Raw genomic sequence first — 26455 nt, forward strand, 5'->3', positions numbered from 1 at the left:
AAAAAGAAATAGCTGAAGATGTTAACAAATGGAAAAACATACCATGCTCACGGCTGGGAAGAATCAATGTTGTTTAAATGTGAAACTATAAACAAAAGCAATCTACAGATTTAATGCAATCCCTATTAAAGCACCATCATCATACTTCACAGATCTTGAAAAAATAGTACTTCATTTTATATGCAATCAGGAAAAACCTCGAATAGCCAACACATTACTCAGACATAAGAAGAAATCAGGAGGTATCACGTTACCAGACTTCAGGCTACACCATACATTTATAGTGATCAAAACAGCATGGTACTGGCACAAAAACAGAGAGGTAGATTTATGGAACACAATAGAGAACCAAGAGATGAATCCCGCTACTTATTATCATTTGATGTACGATAAGCCTATCAAAAATATTCAGTGGAGGAAAAACTCTCTATTTTATAAATGGTGCTGGGTGAACTGGCTGGCAACCTGTAGAAGACTGAAACTGGACCCCCACCTTTCACCCTTTCACCACTAACAAAAATTGATTCTCACTGCATAAAAGATTTAAATTTAAGACGTGAAACTATAAAAATACTAGAAGAGAGTGCAGGGAAAACACTTGAAGAAATCGGCCTGGGAGAATATTTTATGAGGAGGACCTCCTGGGCAATTGAAGCAACACCAAAAATACATTACTGGGATCTGATTAAACTAAAAAGCTTTTGCATGGTCAAGAGCACAGTAAGTAAACAGACAACATTCAGAATGGGAAAAAGATTTTTGAAGGTTATGCTTCCAACAAAGGTCTGATAACTAGAATCTACAGAGAACTCAAACTAATTCTTAAGAAAGGAACAATCCCATTTCTATGTGTGCAAGAGATTTAACAGAAACTTCTCTGATGAAGACAGACACATGGCCTACAAACACATGAAAAAATGCTCATCATCCTTAATCATCAGAGAAATGCAAATCAAAACCACTTTGAGATATCATCTAACTCCAGTAAGATTAGCCCACATCACAAAATCCCAAAACTACAGATGTGGGTGTGGATTCAGAGAGAAGGGAACGCTTCTACACTGCTGGTGGGAATGCAAGCTAATACGACCTTTATGGAAAGAAGTTTGGAGAATACTCAAGGGACTAAAAGTAGACCTACAGTTCGATGCTGCAATTCCTCTACTAGGTATATACCCAGACAATCAAAAATTATTTTACAACAAAGACATTGAAGAATGTTTACTGCAGCCCAATTCATAATTGCCAAGACATGGAAACAGCCCAAGTGCCCATCAACCCATGAATGGATTAACAAATTGTGGTATATGTACACCATGGAATACTATGCAGCCATAAAAAAACATGGGCGACTTCACATCTTTTATATTTACCTGGATGGACCTGGAACATATTCTTCTTAGTAAAGTATCTCAAGAATGGTAAAAATAGTACCCAATGTACTCAATACTACTATGAAATCAATATATAATTACCTACACATTCATATGAATGGCAAAACATAACTATAGTCCAGAAAGTAGAAGGGAAGAAGAGAAAGGGGAGGAGACGAGGGATATGGGAGGAGGGAGGGTGTTTGGGGGAACCTCACCTAATGTGCATGATGCAACGGTACATCTGAATACTATTAACAAATGAGTATAATTGTGATGGATGTGTTACTTAGTTCAATGTAAGCATTTCACACTTTATATCAAAGCAGTACACTGAACCCCATAAATGCATCAATGTACAAAGTTAGGATTTAATAAAAAATAATAATTTAAGAAAAGCAAACTGGTAAAGATTCCAATGTCTAGACTCTCTTGTACAAACTTCACCTCTGGGTGATGAAATGAAAAGTTGCTCTCTGCAAATGTGTTCTAGCTAATGAACAAAAAAAGATAGAATTAGAGCATCATCTTCTGCAGTCCCTAAGAAGTTACTGGTCATCCATGGCTGCTAACGACACAGAAGGACAGACCACCAGTGGCCAGGTGCCCCTTGCAGAGTCCACTGCCACCAGCCACAACCATTTCACCAACCAATCAGATCAGACCTCTAGATGTACCAATTTATGGGAAACAGACGAAAACACAGAACCTGTTAAAAACTACATCGCATTTGATGCAATCAGCAAAATCCAGACTGGCAAACTTGACAGAACTACTCAGTTTCTTCACTAAAAACATGGCAGAGAGACGGAGGAGAAACGACCTAAGAAACGTATCAACCAACAGTAACTTACAGACCTTATTTGGATTCTGACCCAAACAATTAAAAAGCATTTGTTGGCATTTGAGACAACTGAAAAATTAAGACTTGCCAGATGTTGGTATTAAGGAAGTGGTAATATATGTGGCTGTGATTTTTTAAAGTGTCCTTATTTTTTTTAAGGACAATGCTAAAAGACCAAACCACGTTTATAGACATTATCACAACTCAATGCAATGAATATAATCTGTATATCTGAATGCCTGTAGTACCCTTTTTTCCCTTCAAGTATAAAATTATCTACCAGGTTCAACAAAGGCATATGGTGTCCTTCATGAACTTTGCCTAGTACGTGGGGAACTCTTTCTATAGATTTCTACCACAACACTTTTTGCTATTATCTTAAAAGTTCCATTTTTGTACTTCATAAACTGTAGAGGTATCCCTTCCTGAGTCATAACCAACAATGATGCAACTTTCATCATATGGAAATATTTGTATGAAGAAAACAGATTAACAAACAATAGGGCATTATTATTTATTTTAAACAAGAAGCCATGATACTATTAAAAATAGAGAGCAAAATATAAAATATCACTGATCCCACATACTTAATATTTTTATAACAAATTTTAAATAAACATAAATGAAACACACAAAATATAGTAAAAGAATTCACTGTTATTTTTACAAAGAAATTTACCAGTTTCCTTTAAGCTACTACCCCATTTTTAGGAGAGACAGTCACAACCACAGACCACCAGGTCTTGTTTGGTCTCGGAGGTGTTGTTCAAAAATGCAAGTAAGTTGCTGACATTTTAAAACAAAATTTCAGGGTGGGCACGGTGGCTCACACCTATAATCCTAGAACTCTGGAAGGCCAAGACCAACAGAGCCAGAGCGATACCCCATCTCTAAAAATAACTGGGCATTGTGGTGGGCACCTGTAATCCCAGCTACTTGGGAGTCTGGCTGATGCAAAGAGGATCACTTGCGCCCAAGAGTTTGAGGTTGTTGTGAGCTATGACGCCACAGCACTCTACCGAGGGTGACAAAGACTCTGTCCAAAAAAAAAAAAAAAAGATTTCCAAGTAACTCTGAACTGGAAGCCACAATGCCACAGGAAATAGGGGTCAGCTCCACGTATCCCTGTTCTTGAGGACAGCTGCAGTCTCCCAGGTCTCTGCCACGCCAAGGTCAGGACCAGCAGCCATGTGGCATCAGGTCCCCTCCCTGCTTTCTTGATGCCTGGCCTGCTTTGTCCATCTGCCTTAGTAGCCTTCCAAGTAACTGACACTTGTGTTTGAACCATTACTTTCATAAAACTTTTTTAGGCAAATAGAAGAAGTATATACTGGTGCTGGCAATTTTGCTATTCACCGTCTTCCTTAAGTTCGCATAGCACTAGGCAGTTGGTAAGAGGGCATTCTGAAAAGGAAGACAAAGAACATATCTCTGCACCGCCTCTGCCCATGAGCACACAGAGAACGGCAGGGCCCTGCTCACCCGGCGCTGCAGCGCACATGGCCTCACCTGCATTGCTCCCAGTTCCTTTCTGCTTTTTTTTCGTGGCTAGTTGAATGGCTCGGTAATCAGTTCTTGCTGAGCCCCCACTTTCCTGAGACCAAAGAAAAGTGTGTCAGTCACTTGATCTAGACAGCAAAGGAAGGGTAGCAAGGGAACTACAGAACTGCCCTAAGCCTGCTTCTTAGAAACATCAGAGCTCCAGTAACCACTTCGGAGTCGCCAGCAAAGGCGACAAACAGCCAAATACTATGTCCAGTTATAGGGAGAGTTGGACAAACTCACGGTTGGATCAACATTCATGATTTTATTATCCAGAGAAGCAAAGTTTATTCTCTAAAGTCTAAAACATTTTACACAGAGACGGTCATAAAATGAATTATGTACTTCTCTGCTTTCTGAAACAAACACCCAGCCTTGCCTTGGGGACTCTGGGTTACCTGGCTGCAGCACTCCCCGACACTTCTCACACTGTGCCATGTACCAGCACAGCAGGCCTGGGGCTGGCCCTGCCTTGCAGAGCCATGCAGGGGCCACTCTGGCAACAAGAGCTGCACTCAAAAGTCTTAAAACACCAAACATGTAATTATGTTACTGAATTAAGGAGATTTACTGAGGGAGTCACACAAACAGTATTCAAATAGGACTTAAACTATCGTAAATTTGTGATTTTATAGGAAAAATGTTTAATACTTATCACTACAAAGAGAAAAGGAGCAGCCCTCAACAGCTTGTGGCATACCTGTAACCCATTCACCACACACCATTTGTACTCAGAGAAGCGAGGGAGCCCCACATCACACGGCTGGCAAGAAAATGAACAAGGGGTTAGGATCCAGGTTTTGCCAGCTCCTCCACCTCCACCCATAGTTATGGCTCTGGAATGTCAAGGGGCACGAGAAAACTACTATCTCCCAAGGCACCAGGGCACCAAGTCCCCACACTAGGGACTGGCTTCCTACTTTTCTCTGCCCTGTGGACACCACCCACCCTTGCCCAGCTCCTGTTCGCTCAGCCTAAGTAAATGCTAAAAAGCATGGCTCTGCTAGTGACAATGGAGACACCTAAAGTGAAGGGACAGAGACAGTCCTCCTCTCAGACCAGAAGAAATGAAAGCTGCACCCTCACAAGTTATCCTAATTTAAAATGTATAACATCTTTTTAAAGTTGTGATAAAGTAAGATTTACAATTTTGAACAATATAAACGTCACCTTTAAATTTAATCTATGCCACAAAGACAAACCGTATTTGCTCATTCCCATTAGAGACTGAGGAAAGTCAGGCTCTCTCTCATGTACGCCTAATTAAATTATTTTAAATTAAATTATTTTAAATGTATAATTGATATAAATATAATTGAAGTATACTAACAGTCTAGCCTCAGAATTGAAGAAGTATTCTTACAATCCTCCAAGAACAAAGGATCATACCATTTCCTTGTTAATTCTAATTATTAAAAAACATATTTTGGCATTGGTTTAAAGGTTCCATTAAACCTTTAAAGGTAGTTTATGTCACAATTTCTCCTCTTCTAGGACTCATCATCAGGTAAAAAGCACAAAGGCAAACCATTTCAACATTATGAAATACCTCAGTATTTTTCAAGAAAATAAACACAGTATCACGGAATCACAGAACTCAAAAGGACCTTAGAAATCATCTAGCCAAATTCCCTTATGTTTAGAAATCAACGAGAATTTAAGGCTCAGGTTAAGCAATCTGCTCAAGGTCATAGGAGCTCATCAGTTCCAGACTCAAGGTCAAATCCAGATCTCCAGACTTGTAGTCCAGGGCTCCAGCCTTCTGCAAACCAGTAAGAAACGTCTGCACAGAAAGGATTAATCCACATTATCCTCAAAATTGAACATAACAGAAGTGAGCTATGAGGTGGTGACTGAATGGAGTGCTTCATACCAAGTAGAGGCTGCCGGTGCCCGCACTGAGCTCTGTGTCCTGAGCACCAGACCTCTCCACTGGGCTAGACGGCACAGGCTGGGCCAGCCTGCAGCTTCCTTCTTGCAGCCCAGCTGCTTCAGGGCTGGGAAGCGAGTCCTGCTCCACCTTGACTGCAGCCAGCCCCTTTGGGACACTGGCACTCCCACGGGGGGCACCTGAAGAGGCAGGTGCAGTGACGTGTGCTGCCGAATTACTGCTGGAGGTCACAGGTGGTGGGTCTTGACCCAAGTTCTTCACAGGCAGAGCCACCAAACAGCCTAATGCTCCTGCACTCATGGTCTGCATGTCGTCCACACTGAAGCTGCCCTGCTGGAAAACAGTGGCTGCCGTGCCAAGAAGAGGGCTGTCCAGACTTGGAGGCATTTCACTGTGAGCCACCAGGACCAGGGGGTCCATCTGCCCATAGGAGCTATTATTGGTAGGGAGGTTCCCTCCCAGAGAGGAGCTCACAGAAGTGACATCAATAGTCAGGATTCCAGAGTTCAGTGCCTCGTCTGAGCCACTAGCAGAACCAGTACCGCCAGCAGGCGAGTCAGAGAAGAGCGCTGCCAGGTCTATGTTAGCGAGCTCGCTGCTGGGCACCAGAGGACTTGGAGCTTCTAGCTGAGGTAAGGGATCTGGGGAAGGAACAAATGTTCTGGTTATTTTATGACCTCAGACTAAGAAATTTTGCTTATGCTCAAGGTGTTACCGAGCAAGTCCTGAAGGAAACATTCACTGTCCCCTTCCTGTGGCTTCTTCAGCACAGGGACTGGCTTGCTGACACGTCAGGCACTTCACAGACATGTCGCAGACGCTCAAGCTGACAGAGATGTGTCCAGAGGAAATAACTGGAGAGGTTAAAAACATTCCCTAAAGTAACAGCAACTACTAACAGTGAGAAGATCAGATCCAAATTCTTTCTGGCTTCACACCTGGACCCTTTGCCCCCTATACCACAGTGGTTACTGAGAAGACTAACACTTCCCGTGGTGAATGCTCTTCAGAAGTCAGCTGTAAGCTGACCTGTGGTTCTGGGGATATTTTTGGAGTCAGCTTGTGCCAGCTCATGTCTTGCCAGCTTTGTGCCCCATTCTACAACTAGCTGCCACCCCAAAACCGATGGGAGCCACGTGGGGTTAACAGAAGGGAATATAATTGGGCCCCTGGCCTGTCTTCTCTGAACTGAGATCAAAGCTCCAGCTCCAACTCCAGGCAGATGCACAGAACTCAGACCCCAGGTCCCCTGAGGCACGCTGAGACATGTCCCCTATGTGAGCTCGTCCAGGTGGGCTTCCCCCACCATGTGTTTCCAACCTCTAACCCCTCCAAGACTATAACCCACTCCACACCCCTCAGCATCCAGCACAGCGCCTGGCCCTGACATAGCACTGAATGATTACACAAAATAATTCTATAGGTCCCTCTCCATCTGTAGCCATGGCTTTGGCCATAACACTCTTTAAATATTTGACTGTTATTTAATTAAGTAATTTAAATAATCAGAATATCCTTGGAAGAACAGTAAATATTAATGACTTCAAAAAATTTTCACCGAATATTCAAGCTGTGGATTTGTATATAAGAATACAGCAGTCACACCAAATTGCAGGACTCTTGTAGAACCAAGCAGATAGTAAAATGTGGGTACAATGAATCTGGGCCTCTTTTGCCTCACATTATTCTTTACCAGGAAATCATTGCAGCTTCCTGCCTCTCCTAGTGCCTGGCCTTGAGGGAAAAGGTTCTCAATTCTCTGCTTCTGTTTTTCCCACACTGTTAGCCAACCTGAAACTCACACTTGCACGCTGCACAAACCCAGAGTACCCATGTTTTGGGGGGGTTTGAGACAGAGTCTCACTCTGTCACCCAGGCTAGAGTGCAATAGCTTCAGCCTAGCTCACAGCAACCTCAGCCTTGTGGATTCAAGGGATCCTCCTGCTTCAGGTTAATAAGTAGCTGGGACTAGAGGTTTCTGCTACAATGCCTGGCTAGTTTTTTCTGCCCCCTCCCACCCCTTTTTTTTAAAAGTATAGACAGGGTCTCACTCTTGCTCAGGTTCTGGTCAGTCTTGAACTCCTGAGCTTAAGCAGTCCTCCCACCTTGGCCTCCCAGAGTGCCAGGATTGCAGGTGTGAGCCACTGCACCTGGCCCAGAGTGTCTGTATTTTTAAAGGTAACCTATGAAAGAAAACTACTCTAGACAAAAAAAAAAAAAAAATCAAATTCAGAATCTATTTTTAGTTGTCACATTACTTGAAAATGCAAAAAGAACATTGATACTGTTTGCCCTCAACTCTCCACCAGCTCTCATGCCACCCCGGGCCCCCTACTCCCACCCCCATTGGACTCCCAGAGGAAACAGTGTCCCTGGTAGTGTGAGAGCATCTTTGAAGAGGGACAGGGAAGAGGAGACAGTCTGGAGTGCTCAGAAAGAGCAAGGAGACCTAGAAAGAGCAGAGCTGGCTCAGAATTCAGGACAAAAGTCCCGTGGAGACACCAACTGAGGGGACATGTGCTAGGGAAAGGCAACAAAATGAAGGCTGAATATTCTTCAAGGGGAGCACTCCAAAGATGAGGAAATGAAGGCTTGGAGGCAAGACAGTGGCAGGACAGAGCACAAGGAAAGGGTATCAGCTTAGTAGCCATGTCACGACATCTGTCCTAGGCCACCTGAGGATGAAGAACAGCACTATCCCTGCTTCTCACACACACTCAGGCACACTCATCTCCACAGCTCCCAGAGAGGGATGTGAGAGGCACAGACCTTGGCACTGGCTGTGCTGTCTAACCACGTGAGCCTTCATGCTGTGCTTAGAGGTGAAGAGTCTATTGCAGCTGGATACTGGACAACGGCTTTTGGGAGCACCTGCATCCTGCATGTGCTTCTTCGAGTGGATATACAGACTGCTGCGAGCGGAGAATCTAGCACAGCACCCTAGAACAAAATGGGCAATGAGAGTTAAAATAAGGAACTGCCAATGACCCAGGAAAGAATGACACTTCCTCATCAGGTCACAAACCACAATGGCCAATAGCAAGAGAACAGACCAAACATCATTTAGGAGCATCATAAGGAATTAAAGTCAAAAGCAAACTGTCTTCAAAAAGCAAGACTTTAGTAAGAACCATAGGGAGTTCTGACATTCTGCCACAGCCACATCTAAGAAGTGTGACCCCAGACCAGCTGGTGCTGCTGCTGCTTCCACACCACTACACAGTGCTATTAAGAAGATTAAGACAAATTAAGTATTAAACAACTCCTTAAATATTCAACTGTGAAAAATTCACACTAATCATTTCTATTAAGCTATTAATATATATAAACAACAATAATCCTATGACATCCAGAGTTGGAAACTGTATGAACAGATCACCAAAGCCAATTCCTTCCATTTTTTGCTGAGAACCTAATGCCCAGACAGCAAGTGTCTCTGGGCCAGGTTATGAGCAGACCTGGGGCTGGCATTACCTTGCTCACACATTCAACTCAGCATGTAAGCCTCAGATCTGCACACAAACATCATTCAAAATTATAGTCACCTCCCTTCATGCCCTGATTGCCACTGTGTGGGCTCTGTTCCACATGGACACGGGGCTCCAGGCAGCCAGAAGCCTGTCATCTGGCAAGGCCAGGCCAACAATCAGCTGCTGCAACACAGGGCAGAAGGAAACCAGCACTAACAGAACCACGAGATGCCCAGGGGCAGGGAGGCACCACCCTCCGGAGGCAGGTAGAATTAGAAGTGTCTGGGCCCTGACCTGTGCTAGGGCCACCCCACAGTCTTGGAAGCCACCAAGCTCAGGCACTGGGGGCCCAATGGCAGCTGGGAAGGAGGCCTGGCCTGGACCCTGACCCTAGCTCTGCCACCTACCAGCTATGTGGCCTTGGCCCAGTTATTTTTTATCCTTTGCAGATCTCCTTTCTCTCTTCCATCAAATGAGAATACCTACCTACCTACCTCATGAGGTGTTATTGCCAAATAAAGCAACACCTACATATAAAGTGTCTGCACAGGGCCTAGGAAATGAGCACTATCAAACTGCGTAGCTATCTCAGCGCAGTGAGCAGGGTGCCGGAGGCCAGGCCCCGGCTGCCCGGAATGCAGTTCTCAACTACTTGTCTCAGTTTTTTTTTTTGCAGTTTCTGGCCAGGGCTGGGTTTGAACCTACCACCTCAGGCATATAGGGCCGACGCCCTACTCCTTTGAGCCACAGGCACCGCCCCTACACGTCTCACTTTCAAATAAAGCTCCAAACTTGTTTCCAGGTCAGGCTCTTTAAAGCACATCTGGGCAACAGCACAGAGGGCTGCATGCCTCCCAGTCTGCCCTGCAATCGCAAGGCGCCATGTGTGTGCTTTGCTTACAGCGGTGCACGGCTGCCCCGGACCCCCTTCCAGCTGGGTCTCCTCAGTACATATTTCTAGCAATAGCAAGAGAACAGACCAAACATCATTAGGAGCATCATAAGGAATTAACCAGTCACAGAGCAGAGGCTCAGAATATTCCTTTTATCAGATGGCTTTCCCAAAAAGTATTTGCTAATTCAACAGGCAACAAAATACATTTCATCTTAGTTCGTCTTGCCTTTGACGACCAGGAATGTGACCATTTTTCAATACGTATTAACTGCTGGCTTTTCCTAATTGTGCTACTATCTGGAGATTTCTGTCTGATCCTTATAAATGAAAGCCCCACTCAGGAAAGGGGCAGAGCAGCCATCACTGACAGACTTTTCTCCACACCCTGAACTCATGGGGATGACCAGGCAGACCCCCCAACCCCACCAACCCAGACTTGGTGTGAAGGCTCTGTGACAGCTGAGACACCAGCACCCTCCAATCCCGTCACATACATGCTGTCCTCAGTCGCAACCTCAGACTGCCCTACCTATGCCCCCACTGCCTGCTGTTACCGCCCAAACCCTGTCTTCATCTTTTCCTTCTGTTACCATGGAAAAAGTGGTTGGTGTTTATTTCACTTTTTATCACAAAACATTTCAAACATCTGCAAAATGGAGAAAGTGGTACAGTTGGTCACACACACCTATAGCCTAGCCTCAGGAATTCCAGGTTCCCAGTCAGCCTGACAAGGAACAGCCCGACAAGGCGCCCTGGGAACCCCCACCCAGCCCCATCCCATCCGTACGTGAGCACTCTCAGCCTGCCCTCCCCTCTACCCCTCAATGCCCGGACATGCCCAAAGCTCCCTCTTCAACAGCCAGCTCTGACCCCTTCCTCTTTTCCTCAGTTACCTCAAGCAGAAGTGTCAGCACAAACCATACCCTGCCTCCCACTTGGGCCAATCCTCAGGGCACTGGAGCATAGGATAAGCCCCGCCTCACCCATCCACACACACACATCCCCTGGCCCAGCTTTCCTCAGCATAATTCCATGTGTCCTCTCTTGGCTCAGCACCCTCACGCTGCTGCTGGCCCTGCTAAGGCTCTCCCACACCTCCACCTGAATCTGTGGCAGTCCCCAGGCGCTGCCCTAGGCCTTTCATTAATCTGACAGCAATTGTAACCATAGTGACCAACATATGTCCAAGTTTTCCACATGCTCTACCCTTATTAACTAATGGAACCCTCACAACAGCCCCATGAGGGCTTATCATACACATGACAGAAAGAGGACAGAGGGTTTCAGCTGTTTGTCCCAGGGCAGACTGCTACTCAGTGGCAGACTCAGGACTTGAACCCAGGCAGAAGCCATGCTTTTGATCACTACACTATCCTTCCTCTCCTTCCATTTACACTGTTCCTTAGAAATTCCATCACTTCTAAGGCTCAAATAAAGACTCCCTGTGTGCTTCACTCTGCCAGGCCTGCTCACCAAGCTCCTGTGGCACATCCCCTGCCAGCTGAGCACCTGAGCCCACACAGTAATAGGTACTTAAAACAGAGCACATCCAAACCAGTGCTCCTGTGTCCCCACCTCGCTGAGACACTGACTCCACTGAAAAACCCAAACCCATCATCATGTCCCGTGGCCTCTAGTCCCACCTGTCCTTGCTGCTACTCCCCAGGCACAGCCCAGATCCCAAGGGTGACCACACCTCCCTATAGCCCTGCTGTGCAGCTCCAGCGTGACCACAGCACCCACTTGCCTAAGCACTCAGCTTGCTGCTCCTGCACCTCTGGGAGACTCTTCCGCCGCCTCTGGCTCACTGGGAGACTACCCCTACTCCTGGGAAAGGCTGGGTGAGCGTTCTGCATTGCTACAGCACCCTGCACATTATCTGCTCACCTGTCTACACTCCTGAATGCAACTCTGAAGGAAGGAGGCACCAAAATGTAAGTTAAACCACTTATGTTATGTTCATTGTTCTAAGACTGGCCTTAGCTTTAAGTGGATCTTTATTTTTTTTATTTTATTATTATTTTTTGAGACAGAGTCTCACGACATCACCCTCGGTAGAGTGCCGTGGCATCACAGCTCACAGCAACCTCAAACTCCTGGGCTTCAGTGATTCTCTTGCCTCAGCCTCCCAGTAGCTGGACTACAGGCACCCGCCACAACACCTGGCTATTTTGTTGTTGCTGCAGTTGTCGTTGTTTAGCTGGCCCTGGCCAGGTTTGACCCCACCAGCCTCGGGCTGGCGCCATAACCACTCTGCTACGGGTGCCAAGCCTAAATGGATCTTTATTATCCCCTTCTCTGGGTGAGGAAAGAATGGTGTAGAGAAGCAGCTTGCCAAGGTCATCTTTGGGAGTGGTGCAGCCAAAGTTCTAATTCACGGCCCTCCTGTGCCCCAGTGCACACAGAGCCGCACAGCAGGCCCAGCAGGGACGAGCCACGGGGCAGCTATTTGACAATGAACTGTGCCTATGGCATTTTGAAGAAAAACACTAATGCCCTTTTCAGAAAGTAAGCCTACCTTTACTGTTGTCCAACCACAAAACAAGCAGCCACCTAGACTTTACTGAGTCCAGGCTATGTGCAAGACACACCAAGGGGCATTTTCCACATTATTTCACCCAACCCCCACAGCCACCAAATCGAGCAGATGTAACTAAAGCCACAGATCCAAGGAAGGCAGGACCTGATGCCAAGGGAGATGGGGCTCAACTGTGTAGTCTTTCTACCCTGCTCCCAAGACAGCACAACTAGCCCAACCTGCCTAGTCAACACAATGCTGCATCTTGCACTTACTTGTCTTTGACCAACTAAACTTACCTTTGAACAAATGCAACTTGCAGCATAAATATTGCTGTGGTACTTAGTTCACAGCTCAAAGCAATGTTTTTTTTTTTTTTTAAATTTGTGAATATTTTCATCCGTATACATTGTGGGGTCACCAAATTTTGCATTTTCCCCTTTTTAAAAAAATTCAGAATTTCTGTGCATCTTGTTGGAAACGATTTAGTTTTTCTGGATTATTGGGTGCCATTTGGGAAAAATCACGAAAAATGTCCTGGTAAGTTTCATCACCTGGCTGCCCATAAAGTCCTTCTGATTCCCGCATCTCTTCATTCATTCTTGCTAAATGTAACAAGGTTACTATATCAGCATTGGCTGCTTCCACAGCTATGTTCAAAGGGTCTTTCCCTTCTTCATCAGTGGCATGTTGATTGGCACCTTGTTTTAGGAATAAACATACCTGCCCTGTGTGCCCTAAGATGGTGGCATGGTGCAATGGTCCCCGCCCTTGGACATCTCTTTGGTTCATATTAGCACCATTCTGTAGGAGGAACTCACATGTCACCAAAGAGCCCCCTAATACAGCCTGAATAAGTGGTGTTGCTTTGTTTTCCTCTGAATTAGCCCAGTTCACATCTGCACCATGAGCCAAAGTTTCTTTCATATGAAGCCCTGTAAAGCTGCAGTCCTGGATTAAAATGTTTAGAGTCAAGAAAAACAGAAGAATCTTGCCTTTCTCCTTCAGGTTCATATTAACTATTGGCTGACACTGTGGACGGTAAAGATTCTCTTCCATCATCACAGCTCTTCTGGATTCCACTGTCATTACTTTTGACTGAACTTTGGGCAGATGCTCTGACTTGGTCAGCTGGCCCAAGTTGGGAAATGCTCAGCCTCTTTTCTTCATAACTTTTGGAGACAATCTTTGTTTCCTGCTCAGGAGGTGATAATGATATAGAATATTTATCCACAAATTTCCTCTCCACATATTTTGCTCTGATATATGCCTCCTTCTCCTGTCTTTGTCCTGGTTGTGGTTTCTTTATTCCCATTTTGTCCACTTTAGCTTCATAAACTCGATTTATAACATCATTCCCCAACTCACACATAAGCTTTAAAAGTTCTGGCTCCCAGGTGTCTAAAGTTAAAGATCTTACTTTAGAAAAATGAACCCCAAGACTCCAGTGAATTCTGGAGCACTCAATACATAAGGTGATGCCCAAGTTGATGCTTGCCCATCGTGGGTCTGCCAGACCACAGTCACAACAGCTGGTATTGCCAGGGATACACTGGACCCGCTGCAGTGCACTTTCTCCTTTTAATAATTTCTCTTTTGGCTCATTTCCAGAATCTAGGCTTCCTGTGGATGGAGATGATTTCTTATCCAGCTTCTCTAACTCATCACCCTTCTCTCTATAAGCAGTAGCAATACTGGTCTGAACAGCCTTAATCCATGCCTGGCGCAGCTTTTCAGAATCTGCCTGGAGCATACAACTTTTTGTTGGAGAGACCACCTCAAAGCAAAATCGTCCTTCTATGTCTTCACAATGTTTCACTGTGCAGAGACTAAAATCTTCAACTACTACAGTAGGGTTATCCTTAAACTATTTCTGGTAAACCAACTGATTGTTCTGTATTGAAAACCAGCATCTGTTCCATGTTTTGAAGGCATTGCTGGCTCGTTTGAACAGATATCCTTCCATAACAATGCCATTCGCAGCATCTACATTATATTCTAACTTAGAATCATCGCTGGAGAAATTCTTTTGTTGGATGGTGGAATGTTTTTGCTCCATCTCTCTTTTCTCTTTTGCTGCATCCACAACCGGTAGATCCAAATGGGCTCCAATGTCTTTCATGTAGGGCCCAAGTTCACGGAACAGATCATATCCTTGACAAAGCAATGTTTTAAGCACTACCTTACCTTCCACAGGACACTCGAATGGCTTTGTGCCCAGGTGGGTTATGCTGTGTCCTTTCAGGTGCTCTGCTCTCGTGAACGACTTCCCACAGCCTTCGACAGGGCAGGTAAACCTCCGGTCATCATCGTGTTTCCTGCCAGAACAGGAAGCAACAGCACAGAGATTACTCACAACTCATGGGCACGGGCACAGGCCTCAGAGGGGATTCTTCGTTTAAAATTCTGCTAAACATACCAAAATACAAACTCTCTGCATTTAAAAAAAAATGCAATTAGTACATTTCAGGAAATCTTCTGTCTTTAGTCCATGTGAGATTTTCAATTTAACTAACCCATAAACAAAAATTCTACTATATTTGTTTATTTTTTCTTGAGACAAAGTCTCACTCTGTTGCCCTGGGTAAAGTGCCATGGAGTCATAGCTCACAGTAACCTCAAATTCCTAGGCTCAAGAGATCCAATCTCCTTGCCTCAGATGCCCGAGTAGCTGATACCATAGGTATCTATCACCATGCACAGCTAGAAAAGTCTACTTTAAGAACTAAGCTGACCCCAGAGTCACACACAGAACAGTAAGTGCTATTTCAGTCTAGGAATATCAGATTCCCAAATAGACCGATGAAGCTGCTCCCATGTTTAGGAATTCTCACAGACAAAAAGCTTTCTAAGTAGCAGAGGGCCATGAGCGGTATGCACAGAGGATGGACTGTAATGCTAAAAAGACCCTCTTAGTTCAACTCACAAAGATTGTGTCTTTTCCTAAGTGCAATTTTTATATTAAATCTCTCAGACCCACCTGTGCAAACTTAAGACTAACCATCCAACCTCACTGAGGCTCACTGTAAAGCTAAGAAAATAAAAACATGAGCTTCAGAGCTGTCGTAAAAATGGAACAAAACACACACGTAAAGTGCTGAGCACAACCTGGAAACATGCTCCAAGGTCATCATTATCACCATGAAAATTTGTAATGATTGGCTCAGTGCCCGTAGCTCAGTGGTTAGGGCACCAGCCACATGCACGAGGGCTGGCAGGTTCAAACCCGGCCCAGGCCTGCTAAACAACAATAACAACAACAAAATAGCTGAATACTGTGGTGGGCGCCTATAGCCCCAGGTACTTGGGAGACTGAGGCAAGAGAATTGCCAAGCCCCAGAGTCTGAGGTTGCTGTGAACTATGAAGAGGCACTCTACGGAGGATGACATAGTAAGAGTCTGTCTCAAAAAAACAAAAAAGAAAATTTGTAATGAAAAGAAAAAAAAAAAAAAGGAACTGTATATAAAGCAGGCCCCAATAAGTAAAAAAAAAAAGTAAAAATAGAAAAAACTGTCTTTAGGTGAGGAGAGTCTAAATAATTTTCTTTTTACAGTTTTCTAAATGTTTCAAATTACCTATATTGAGTTGTTGTTTTTTTTTCCCCCGTTTGGCCAGGGCCGGGCTTGAACCCATCGCCCACAGTATATGGGGCCAGCACCCTACTCCTTGAACCACAGGCGCCGCCCTGAGCTCTTTTTTTTTTTTTTACTAACTTAAAAACCATAGCTGTTTCTGCTACTGACAAACTGATCATTTTCAAAGTTGATAATGTGTATCAAAATGTAAGGATTACCTTTTGTGCCTTAGAAGTTTAGACATGCTGGTGAAGGTCCAGCCACAACTGTCTGAGTCACAAATAAAGGGTCTTTCACCTTATTAAAAAAAAAATATATACACAGCATAATTATAAATCCAACAATGACAAGTCCTGGATCCAAATGATGTTGCAATTCCCCAGCACATTACCTGTATGACTCCTCAGGTGAATTTTCAGTCGACAGGCTTTGTCATATTGCTTGCTGCACCCAGGAAAAGAGCAAGAAAAGAGCTCTTGTTCCCTGAAGTGGGCTCGGTTATGGGAAAACAGGGCACTCACCGTGATGAATGTCTTCTCACAGCCTGAATAAAGAAAATACAAACTCTGTTCACGGTGTCACAGAAATCATCTCACACAGCTGATGCTAGCCACAACCCCAGGATGCTGTTCACACTAAAATCAGGCAAGGAAAAACCAACTCAGAAGCAATCCCTAAAAAGTTACGACCATTAGTGTCTGGCTTTGTAATAGCTACAACAGGGGTGGCTGATGGCACCCAATAGGCACATGCAGGCCACCTGTTGCAGTATGACTTGGAGATGGAATAATTGATGGAGAAAGTCCTGCCTCACCGTCAGTTCTGCAGCACTGACCCTACATACGTTCAGTGTGTCTTCCATGAACTCCAATGCCAGTACTACTCCTGTGAGACCCTGAGGGACATTTTGCCTGGTAGGGTTGAGCTCTGAAGGATTACAAACCATCCTAACAGCTAGGATTTCATCCCTTCCGGGGAACGCTGCATTCTCTACACTTAGGAACTTTCTCTGCAACTACCAACTCCACTTTCTGTTATCTAGCCTCCTGTTCCTTTTGCCCATTTCCTCAGGATTCCTCGCTTTGTCATCTTCACTCACATGGCCTATCCTATCACCTCTAGGCTCAGGCCCCCAATGAGCCCCACGCCCTAACCCCAACCCCATGCCAATGTAGCCTACACCTTAGCAATTCCCAGACTTTCCACATCAATATTTCCATGACAAACACATGCAGTGCTCAAATAGGGTGAGAAATATGAGGCTGCAGAATGTTAACAGGTGCCTTTGTTACAGCTCTTCTCAGAGCCTTTAACAAGACACCATGGTGCCTGGGAATCAAGGTGCAGACATACTATATATTGCATAGCACTGCATACAAGTGTCAGCAACTTACCTCCCCCAGCAACATGTAACTGGGAAATGCTGATTTCCTCAAGACCCTGAAGTCATCCTCTTTGATCTTAATCTGGTCCTCATTTCCCATAGTATTCGCATACTTGGTCAGGTAAGTCTGGGCGCCGACCCTAGCTGCCTTACCAGAAACTGCCCCTAATCCATAATCAATAATGCTTCTGTACTCTGCCTCTGCAATCTCTCTTACCTAAAGTCCCCTCACATTCCTGTTGCCTCACACTGGCTCAGGTCCTCAGGAAACTCATGTCTGGGACATTTAAAGGGGACTCACTGTTCCCTCTCTTGCTTCTAGCCACCTCTCTTAGGAAGCCCATTTATCACTAACACAAAACCCTGGAGAGGACCTCATGCCTTGAAGCAAGCAGGATCCCCTGACTTTCTGGTATTACAGGGAACGATACTCTTTCTCCAAGGGAAAGTCTACAGCCTGCATCAGATTCTGAGAGTGTATGACTGAAAAAGGTGTTCATTCAGTCATGGCCTAAAGCCACGTTCTCCATGAAGAGGGATGCACTTGATGGTCCACCACACATGGGGGTGGGGCTCAGGGGAAACCCTGTTAATATTTTTCATCTCGACTTTTAAAAATTTCTCTATTTGAGTATTTTAATACCGTATACATTATTAGGAGAGCAGTATGCTTATGTAACGAGCCAATGCACATTAGAGGCACACTAGGCACATATTCAGGTTTCTGTTAAAATGAGAGGGATGTGGAAGTGGAAGGCCCTACGTTACAGGCCCTTACCACAGCCCACAGCTGGGCTCTGCCATCCACTGTGCTCAGCTCCCCCAGCCCCAGGCAACTCCTACCCATTCTTCTGCCTTCCCAGGCAAGAATCTTCTCTGGCTCCTCTGGAGAAACCCTGTCCCTCTGAGAGCACCTAACTCTGCCCACCCTGGAGAGGGGTTCACTATATGGGTGCCTCACATTCTCAGCACAGTAGCTCAACACAGTGGAGAGAACCAGCAATGGGTTTTACCCACATTGCTCGGCCTCAGTCTACTCATCTGTAAAGTGAGGACAGTTTTTTAACCTCACAAGGGGATAAATTTTACAACTTCACAACATTGTTAAGTCCAAAGGAAATCAAAGTATAGAAGGCACAAAACCTGGCCAGTGCCATACACCTGGGATTCTGCCTTAGGGTCTTGTGTCTGGCCATATTCACCCCGTCCCTCCAGCACTTCCACACGCTGAGACTGAAGAAAACAAAGACCTGACTCACAACTCCGTGGGACTCTTTCTCCGTGAAGGCGCATTACCGCTTTACTAAAACCAAACCATGTTGAAGAGAGACCTCCTGTCTCCGTCACTTTTAAGGGCAACTGTAATTGTGTGTGTCACCTACTGCTGAAATCCCCGCAACAAAGCAAAAAGATCTCAAAACTCAAGCCCCGGGGGACTCAGTCCCATCCCTCCCTGAGATCAGGTAGCCCAGAGTTTAAATCCAGCCCGAACCGCGGGCAAGCAGGGTGGTGCCGCCCCGTCCGAGGGCCAGTTGGCCTTTGGGTCAGCCCCAGACCCCGCGCAGCCCGCCTGCCCCGCAGACCCGCCGTTACCGGGAAAATCACACTTGTATGGGCGCTCGGGCTCGAAGTGGCTGCGCTGGTGGGAACTGAGCTTGGCGTGCGTGGGGAAGCGCTCAGCGCACACCTCGCACTTGAACAGGCTCTCTTGCTCGTGGCCCTTCATGTGCGCCTTGAGGTTGTACACGGTGGTGAACTTCTTGCCGCAGCTGCTCACGGGGCAGCCGAAGGGCCGCAGCTTGTCGTGAGACTGAAGGTGCCGCTTGAGCTTGTAGGAGGTGGTGAAGGCCCAGCCGCAGCCCTCCAGCGGACACTTGAAGGGCCGCCGGCCCTGGCTGCCGCTGTGCGTCAACAGGTGCACCTTGAGCTGGTGCTTCTTGGCGAAGGCCAGCCCACACTGCGGCTCCGGGCAGCGGTAGCCTGGCGCCCCGGGGCCGGCGCCCGAGGGCCCGCGGCGACCCTCAGCGGGGCTCGCGGCGTCCGGGCCGGGTGGCGCGGGCGGACGAAGCGGCTGAGGGCCCGGAGCCGGCGGCGCGGCGGCCAGTGTCAAGACGCCGTGGTCGAAACGCACCAGTAGGTCCTGGTTGTTGATGGTGACGGTGCCCGTGAGGGCCGGGCCGGGGACGGCGGCAGGGCCGCTGAGGGCCTGCTCCGCGAGGCCCGCGGGGCTTGCGCGAGGGCCGGGATCGACCTCCGGTTGTGTGGAGGCCTCAGCGGCGGCGCCGCGCGGTACTTCCAGCAGCAGCAGGATGGCGTCTCCATCCCCATCCTCGGAGGGCGGCGGGCTCGGCGCAGGGGCCTCCCCGCACCGCTGCCCGGGCCCGCCATCTTCCGAGCCCCGCAGCAGTAGCAGGCGGCGGCGCGCGGGACTCGGGCTGAGCGGTGGTCCTGGGCCTCGGCGGTGTCGGCCGGGCCCGCCGCTACGTTGACCACCGCGCGCGGGGGGAGCGGCCAGTAGCGTCGAGAGGTCCATCTTGGGCTCGGCAGCGGGGTCTGAGTCGCGGCCTAGGAGGAAGTGCGATCCGCCCCGCCCAGACGCGCGCGCGACGCCTTCGGCCGCCCCGGAACGCGGACAGCGCTTAGGCCCGGCGCAGCGGCCAGAGAAAGCTGCGCATGCGCGGGAGCCGGCGTGGAGGGACGCGAGGCCTGCCGGGTCCGGCGTGACGTCATGGGAGAGCGGAGCGTGACGGGAAGATCCAGTTCTCCGCGCTTCAGTGTGATTTCCCGCTCGGAAAGTTGGCTTGTTAGACTTCGCATCCTTTTTCTGTGTCTGGGTAGTGCAGGCAAAGGGAGAGGCAACATCTCGTAAGCGTTTACCGAAGTGCTTAACTTAACATTAGAGCTAACTCGGTCTGCACAGGTTCGAGGAAACCGGTTCAGAGAGCTCCAGCCGGTTGTCCGGGGGCACCCAACCCTCAACTGGCAGATTCAGAATTTGAACCTGGTCACCAGGCTGGGCACCCTCCCAAGCGAGCTCACTGGGGGTAAAACCCGCCCCCGCTTGATTCACAGACCTGGCTTGCATACCCCAGGTCCTTTCCTGACACTCAGGCCTACCTGCTGGGATTCTTGCCTGGACTTCCAATCCCGCAGTGACCCAGCCTAACACTGCAAGAGCTGAAGTACTCTCTGAATTTAGCCTTCCTCTCCTCTCTGCACTCGGCACCTCCACAGTTAATCTGGAGTCTCTCCACTTCTCTCCTTCCTCACACCATCCAGATCCAAACCCATGCTTTACTCCTAGGATCTTGGAAAAATGACTATTATCTGTTCATAAGCCTCCACCCTCCCTACTCCCTCCCTCTCTCTCTGTTCTCCAAGGGGCAGGCTTTGCTCTCCTAAAAATGCAAATCTAAAAAAAAAAAATGTAAATCTAGTTATGCCAACCCTCCCCCCAGCCAACTCTCCCCAACTTCCTACTGCCCTTATGGCCTTAGTGGTCTGGCCTCCTCCCCCACTTTTGCCCTCATTTCCCAGCACATGACCTCTGTGCTTCCCCCTACCCACACACCACCACCACCTCTTCTTCCCAGTTCCTCCAGCAGGGCAAACTAGTTCCAGCCTCAGAGACTTTGCACAGCTGGCCTGAGTTCTCTGGGAGGACTCTGCTGACCTTGTGATACAAAGTACACCTTTACCCAGGCCCCTCATTTCCCACCTCCTGTCCTATGTGTTTCCTCCTAGACCTTTCATCATGCAATTGTTCATGGATCCCTTCCCTGCTCACTTGTTGTCTCAAATGCAGGCTCCTGGCACACTTGTCTTATTCACTGCTGCATGCTCAGTTTAGCAGAGAAGACTCTTGGACACACTTATTAATAAATGAATGTTTATTAAAAGCATTTTTTAAAGGTTTATCAAAATATCAAAAAGAATAGGATGCATTTTTTTATATATATGAACTTATGCCAAAAACATGTTCCAAGACTATTCAATGGAGGAAAGAATAGTCATTTGACAGTGATGGTGCTGGGACAACTATCTCACATCAAATACAAAATTAACTCAAAAACAGACCAAAATACCTAAAAGTAAGACAAAAATACTAGGAAAAAAACAGAGGTATAAACCTACGTCGTAAGTGACCTTGGATTGAAGAATAGTTTCATAGTTTCTTCTTCAAGTTTCCCGTGCAAAAATCTGGCTGCAGGTGAGAGAAGTAGGCCATAAAGGCCCACGCTAAATGCCAGGTCCAGCTGCCCTTCATTTTCTCTTAGGGCAGGGTTGCTAACCAGTCTGGTCCTGGAACCATAATTTAGCTGGGGCTCACAAAATAAATGAGTGCAGTTTCAGTTTGGGAAGACAGAAATCTTCAGATGATGGTGGTGGTTGCCTGATGATGTGAATGTGCTTACCACTGCTGAATGCTTGGTTAAAAGTGGTTAAGATGGTAAGTTTCACTACAGTAAAAAAGAAAAAAACATTTCCAGTGTTTGGAAAACAGTGTTTCCCCTCTCCTGTTTCTCTCTCTCTTTTTTCTGTTTCTCTTTTTTAAGAGAACCCACACTGTTCCATCCTTAGCTACTGAGTGAGCCCTAAGGTCGCTGACCCTGCTGGCAGCAGGCTGGCTTGCAAGGGGTCCAGAGAAGTATCCTGCTTACAGGCATGGCTTGGTATGCAGCAAGAGGGTTCTGAGGCCCTTGCACATGTCTGGAAGCCACCTGAGACTTTGGCCCAAAGCAGGCCATGGAGCCCTGCCTGTCCTTACTAAGGAAGGGCACTGGGTGGAAGCAGGTTGGTGCCAGGGCCTGGTGGCCTGGCCCTACAGTGTCTAAGCACTTACAGCACCAGGATGCTTCCCATGGAGACCTGTTGACAAGATGTCATTGAGATGCTGCTTGCTGTATTGGGACAGCAGCCTAGCCAGGACAGCTTTGACAGGTGAGAGCTGAAGAGCCTGGGTGGGCTAGCCTGAGCTAGTGCAGTTGCCCTGAGGCTGCCAGAACCCAGACACTCTAGTTTTGTCCCAGCAGTCTGAGCTGCATCTGGAGGCATTGCCTCTGACGTTGTGACAGGAAAAGGGGGCAAAGGCAGAGAGCAAACCAGCTGGGTCTGTCCACTTGATTAGAAAACACTGGCTTTCCCAGAAGGCCTGGCCAGTGCACTTCTAGTCCATTTCAAGGCCTGCAGTCACTCCTGATTATCAGGAAGGCTGGAAAATTAGATATTTTTGCTGGGTATATTGCTGCCCAGACAAAACTGGAAAGGGGAGATGGCTACAGGGGTGAGGGGTGCTGTAGAGTGCGGGTGGCTGGAGACTGAAGCCCGGGCCTGGCCTCCTCCCCAGTCCACAGACATGGGTGGTGGCCCCTTAGAGACCCATCCCCCAGGAATCCTCTCACTTCTCTGGTTAGGATGATCCTTTGTCAATTTGTCGGGCCTGTCACAGTGAGACACGGTGTAAGAGGGAGGGGCTCTGTCAGAGCCTGGGCTCCAAGTATGAACAGCATGGGGACAGAAAGGGACAGCTATGGCACTGGATCTGTACAGGGCAGGGAGCAGGCCTCAACATCAGCTGGTGGAGGGGAGGAGGGCCAGGAGAATTTTCTCCATTCAGCCCCTTTTTATAACTTGGATAAGAATAAAGAAGGGCCATTGTCACCTCTTGACAGTGATCCAGATTTAAGTAGTGTGTTATGCAGATTAAGAAATTGAGGTAGGGCCTGGCTGGCCTCTGGTTTGACCACTTGATTTAAGAGAAATTTTCATTTTATATAAGAAACAGGATTTTGGAGCCAGATTTTAGAAAGCAAATTTTAGACTCCGTAGGCCTTTTCCATTAGTAACAGGCTTGAATAAATGAAATGTTTACCAGAGGCCTGGTGTTTCATTAATAAAGCCTAATTAATTGGAAAGGAGAGGGCCTGTGTCCCAAAGAACAAGGAAGCAGTAACCCCACTCCTAGCCTTGCCATCATCTCCTAGGCCCCGCACCACAGAGCACTGTCATAGTCTCACCCCTCCAAACAGCACCTGCTCAGGGAAGATAAAAGGGTTAGGCGTGGGGTCCTACTGAGTGAGACAGATGCTCTCAGCCCAGCAAGGCCTTCTCTGGGGCTGGAGGTTAGCGCTCCCTTTGGGGGCCTTCTCCCCATCGCCCTTGTGCTTTTCTTTGAACCCTGGCTCAATTCAAGGGCATGGGCAGCACCCAGGGATAGGCCTGCAGTGCCCTGGGGAGTAGGGGGAGGTTTAGGTGGAAGTTGAGGAAGGGGCACAGAGTAAGGGAGGTGGGGGGCCACAGCAGGGAAGGCCTGGAAAGCCTGGCTATGCAATCCCCTTTGCCTGGGTCCTTGCATTTGGGGTTTGGGCTGTGGGCCCAGCCATCCTTGGGTTATGGGATCTGGTGGCAGCAGGGCCCTAGCTTCAGGGGCCAACATGGTTCCTGCAGGGCACTCTAGTCGCAGACAGGACCCTGGAGGGAGCTTTGGTTGTTTTTGTTTTCTTTTTTTTTTTTTTAAGAGACAGAGTGTTATAAGTAGTCAGGCTGCTATAGTCCTGTGCTCCCTGCTGTGCTGGCCTCAGGGACTAATTCTTATCTCCTTTTCGCAACAAATGACTGCTTATCCTTAGAGCAGACCAGGCCCACCCTGTGCCACAGGACACAGCTCTCTGTTTAATCCTTTATTCCCACCTGCCCTTCCTGGGGCACTAAGGTACAGAAAGTAATAATACTTGCACAGGCAAGCAGAGTTGCATAAAAGAATAGCCAACCACAAGGCCAACAAAGTGACAAAAGCTGGCTAGAGAGAACTCCAGGGGACTTGGGAGGGGGCTAGTTGGTCTCTAGCTCAGCTGGTGCCCCCACAGGAGGCTCCAGGACACTGGCTCCAATAACACTGTCACTGGTTCCCTAGGCTCCCGGGCAAGCAGGAATCATGGACAAAGGACTTCACCTCTCTGGGCCTCTGCTGGCTCATCTGTGAAATGGGACTGTGAGGAGCACCCCACCCAGGGCAAAGCCCGGGCAGTGAAGGTATGCAGGTGGGAAGGTGCACTGTGGCTGGAGGCCACGGGAGGAGGTGCTGGAGGGGCCCCAGTCAGGGCTCTTGGCTCTGGCCCCCTCTCAGAGCTGCAGGGCCTGCTGGAGCACAAGCTTGTCCCCCACCTCATGGGGGAGTGTCACCACCAGGCCATTGTTCTCCTGCATCGTCTGGCAGATGATGTCATAGGCCTTCCGGCTCCCAGACCAGCAGCGCCGGGCCACCTGAAAGAGGAGGAAGCAGGGGTCGGTGTGCACGGTACCAGGCACCCCACGCGTCCAGGCTCCATGCTGGACCTGGAACTCTGCACATCTGCCCCATCCTGGGCCCCAGCCCAACCGTCCTCTCTTGCCCTCCTTCAGAATCTAAGCCCTGCCTCCCTTTCCGAGAATGACCTCTGACCTCACCTCCCCCAGGGCTCCAGGCTTTGAAGGTCCTCCCTCCCTTCAGTCCTATTCTCCTTCAAGTTCTCTCCTCAGTCTGCTTCCTTCTGTCTACCAGGTCTCCACCCCACCCAGCCCCTTCCTTCCTGTAACAGCCAGAGGCCACGGCAGAGTGCAGGGGGCCACTCCTAGGGTTAAACCTCTTCAGGGCTCTTCCCTGACTCTGGCTTCCTCAAGGTGAAGACCCCATCACCACCACACATGCCCTCTGCCCTGTTGGAGGCCCTGTGGGGGACAGGCAAGTCCCCTTCAGTCTCACACTCATCCTCAGAGCTCCCAGTTGCCAGATGTCAAACCCTCTGAGCTCTTGCTCTTGCTGTGAGCCACCTCCCCACTCATGTCCCACAGACCCTTCCCCATGGCTGCCTGACCCTGACCACTGTGGGGGCTGCTTCCTTCCTGGCTGCCTGTGATACAGATTCAGGGAAGAATCTGCCCCCACCACACCCAGAGCCTGCAGTGTCACACCAAAGGTGAGTCATGGTTGCACAACCAAAGGCCCTTCCAGACTGACCTGCGCCCTCTGACCTGCATTCAAGGACAGCGGGGAGGGAGCACTAAGGCAGAATCCTCCCCACACCAGCATGTGTGGTGCTCTGCCCAGAGGAAGAGCCACCTGTATGGACAGAGGCAGGGAGACCCAAAAGAGGCTCTGGAAATGCTCCTGACAGACACGAGGGCAGCCTGATGAGGAGGGCACCCTCGCAGTATCCGGAACGGCAGGAAGGGGTGAGATGGCCTCTTGTCTTCTGGAGGAGGCAGAGCTAAGAGGGCACAAGAGGAGATGGAGCGGCCTAGGGGAGACTTACACCATTGGAGACATCCCAGTTGAGCATCATCCTGGCTTTTTGTTCAGCCTCTGGGGTACCATCCAGCACGAGGCCAAATCCTCCATTAATCACCTCACCCCTACAAGAGGCAGAGGAATTTCCAGATCACTGCCTGAACCTGACTCTACATGGAATAGGCAGAAATGCTCGTTTTGGAAGTGTTGGCTTGAGAGGTCTGAGAGCTGGAGGGAGCCATGTTCTTTCTGCCTTTGCAGCCAGGACATGCAGACAAGTGGATGCAGGAGCCAGAGAGACAGAGCTAGATGTGGGGTGGAGCTGCCACCTGCTGGCCGCTGCCAGCTCATGCACTGCAACCACGGGCCTGGTGCCCACCTCAGGATTCCATTTGGAGTCCCCTCTGGCTGGAAGTCTGCCTGACCACCCTGGTGGACCATGCTTCCTCCCCGCATTCCCGGAGTGCTGGCTTATAGAGCACACTCCCTTGAAGTGTCTCTTGTGTTACTCCATCCAATTATCATTCCTTGTAATTTTGTCATCATGATCTTTATCTTTCTACTTGGTTTAGGTGTATTTTGGGTCCTTCTGATTACCTGATCTGAAGACTGAGTTCCTTTAATTTCAGTATTTCTTGTTTTTTACTTAATGCATATTTCTCTGTGTGCTGTTTTGACTATCTCTAACAGGTTTTG

At 48.1% G+C, this 26455-nt stretch overlaps 2 protein-coding genes and 1 pseudogene across 11 annotated transcripts in view; all 3 read right to left on the reverse strand.

The window, feature by feature from the left end:
• The window catches only part of ZXDC (ZXD family zinc finger C), a 48500-nt gene extending 24672 nt beyond the window's left edge, over positions 1-23828 (reverse strand). For 3 of the 6 annotated variants that reach the window (XM_053598495.1, XM_053598497.1, XM_053598498.1), the window contains exons 1-8: positions 19087-23828; positions 16501-16653; positions 16328-16406; positions 14721-14851; positions 8420-8590; positions 5633-6291; positions 4460-4522; positions 3727-3811 (exon numbers count right to left, since the gene is read on the reverse strand). In XM_053598495.1, the coding sequence (XP_053454470.1) occupies positions 3727-3811; positions 4460-4522; positions 5633-6291; positions 8420-8590; positions 14721-14851; positions 16328-16406; positions 16501-16653; positions 19087-20026 (2281 nt within the window). In that variant the 5' untranslated portion in view covers positions 20027-23828. Of the gene's footprint in view, positions 1-2699; positions 3622-3726; positions 3812-4459; positions 4523-5632; positions 6292-8419; positions 8591-14720; positions 14852-16327; positions 16407-16500; positions 16654-19086 lie in introns of those variants that run through there. The other 3 variants (XM_053598499.1, XM_053598500.1, XM_053598496.1) reach the window with 3 other exon arrangements.
• On the reverse strand, positions 12173-14661 carry LOC128591161 (arf-GAP with coiled-coil, ANK repeat and PH domain-containing protein 2-like; annotated as a pseudogene).
• Positions 23829-23980: 152 nt separating the features above from the next.
• Positions 23981-26455, reverse strand: part of UROC1 (urocanate hydratase 1) — a 40521-nt gene continuing 38046 nt past the window's right edge. For all 5 annotated transcript variants that reach the window (XM_053598503.1, XM_053598501.1, XM_053598502.1 and 2 more), the window contains 2 exons: positions 25785-25884; positions 23981-24756 (listed from right to left, as the gene is read on the reverse strand). In XM_053598503.1, coding sequence (XP_053454478.1) covers positions 24616-24756; positions 25785-25884 — 241 coding nt within the window. In that variant the 3' untranslated portion in view covers positions 23981-24615. The remainder of the gene's footprint in view (positions 24757-25784; positions 25885-26455) is intronic.

This window comes from Nycticebus coucang, chromosome 8 (genome assembly GCF_027406575.1).
Source record: "Nycticebus coucang isolate mNycCou1 chromosome 8, mNycCou1.pri, whole genome shotgun sequence".
Lineage (NCBI taxonomy): Eukaryota > Metazoa > Chordata > Mammalia > Primates > Lorisidae > Nycticebus > Nycticebus coucang.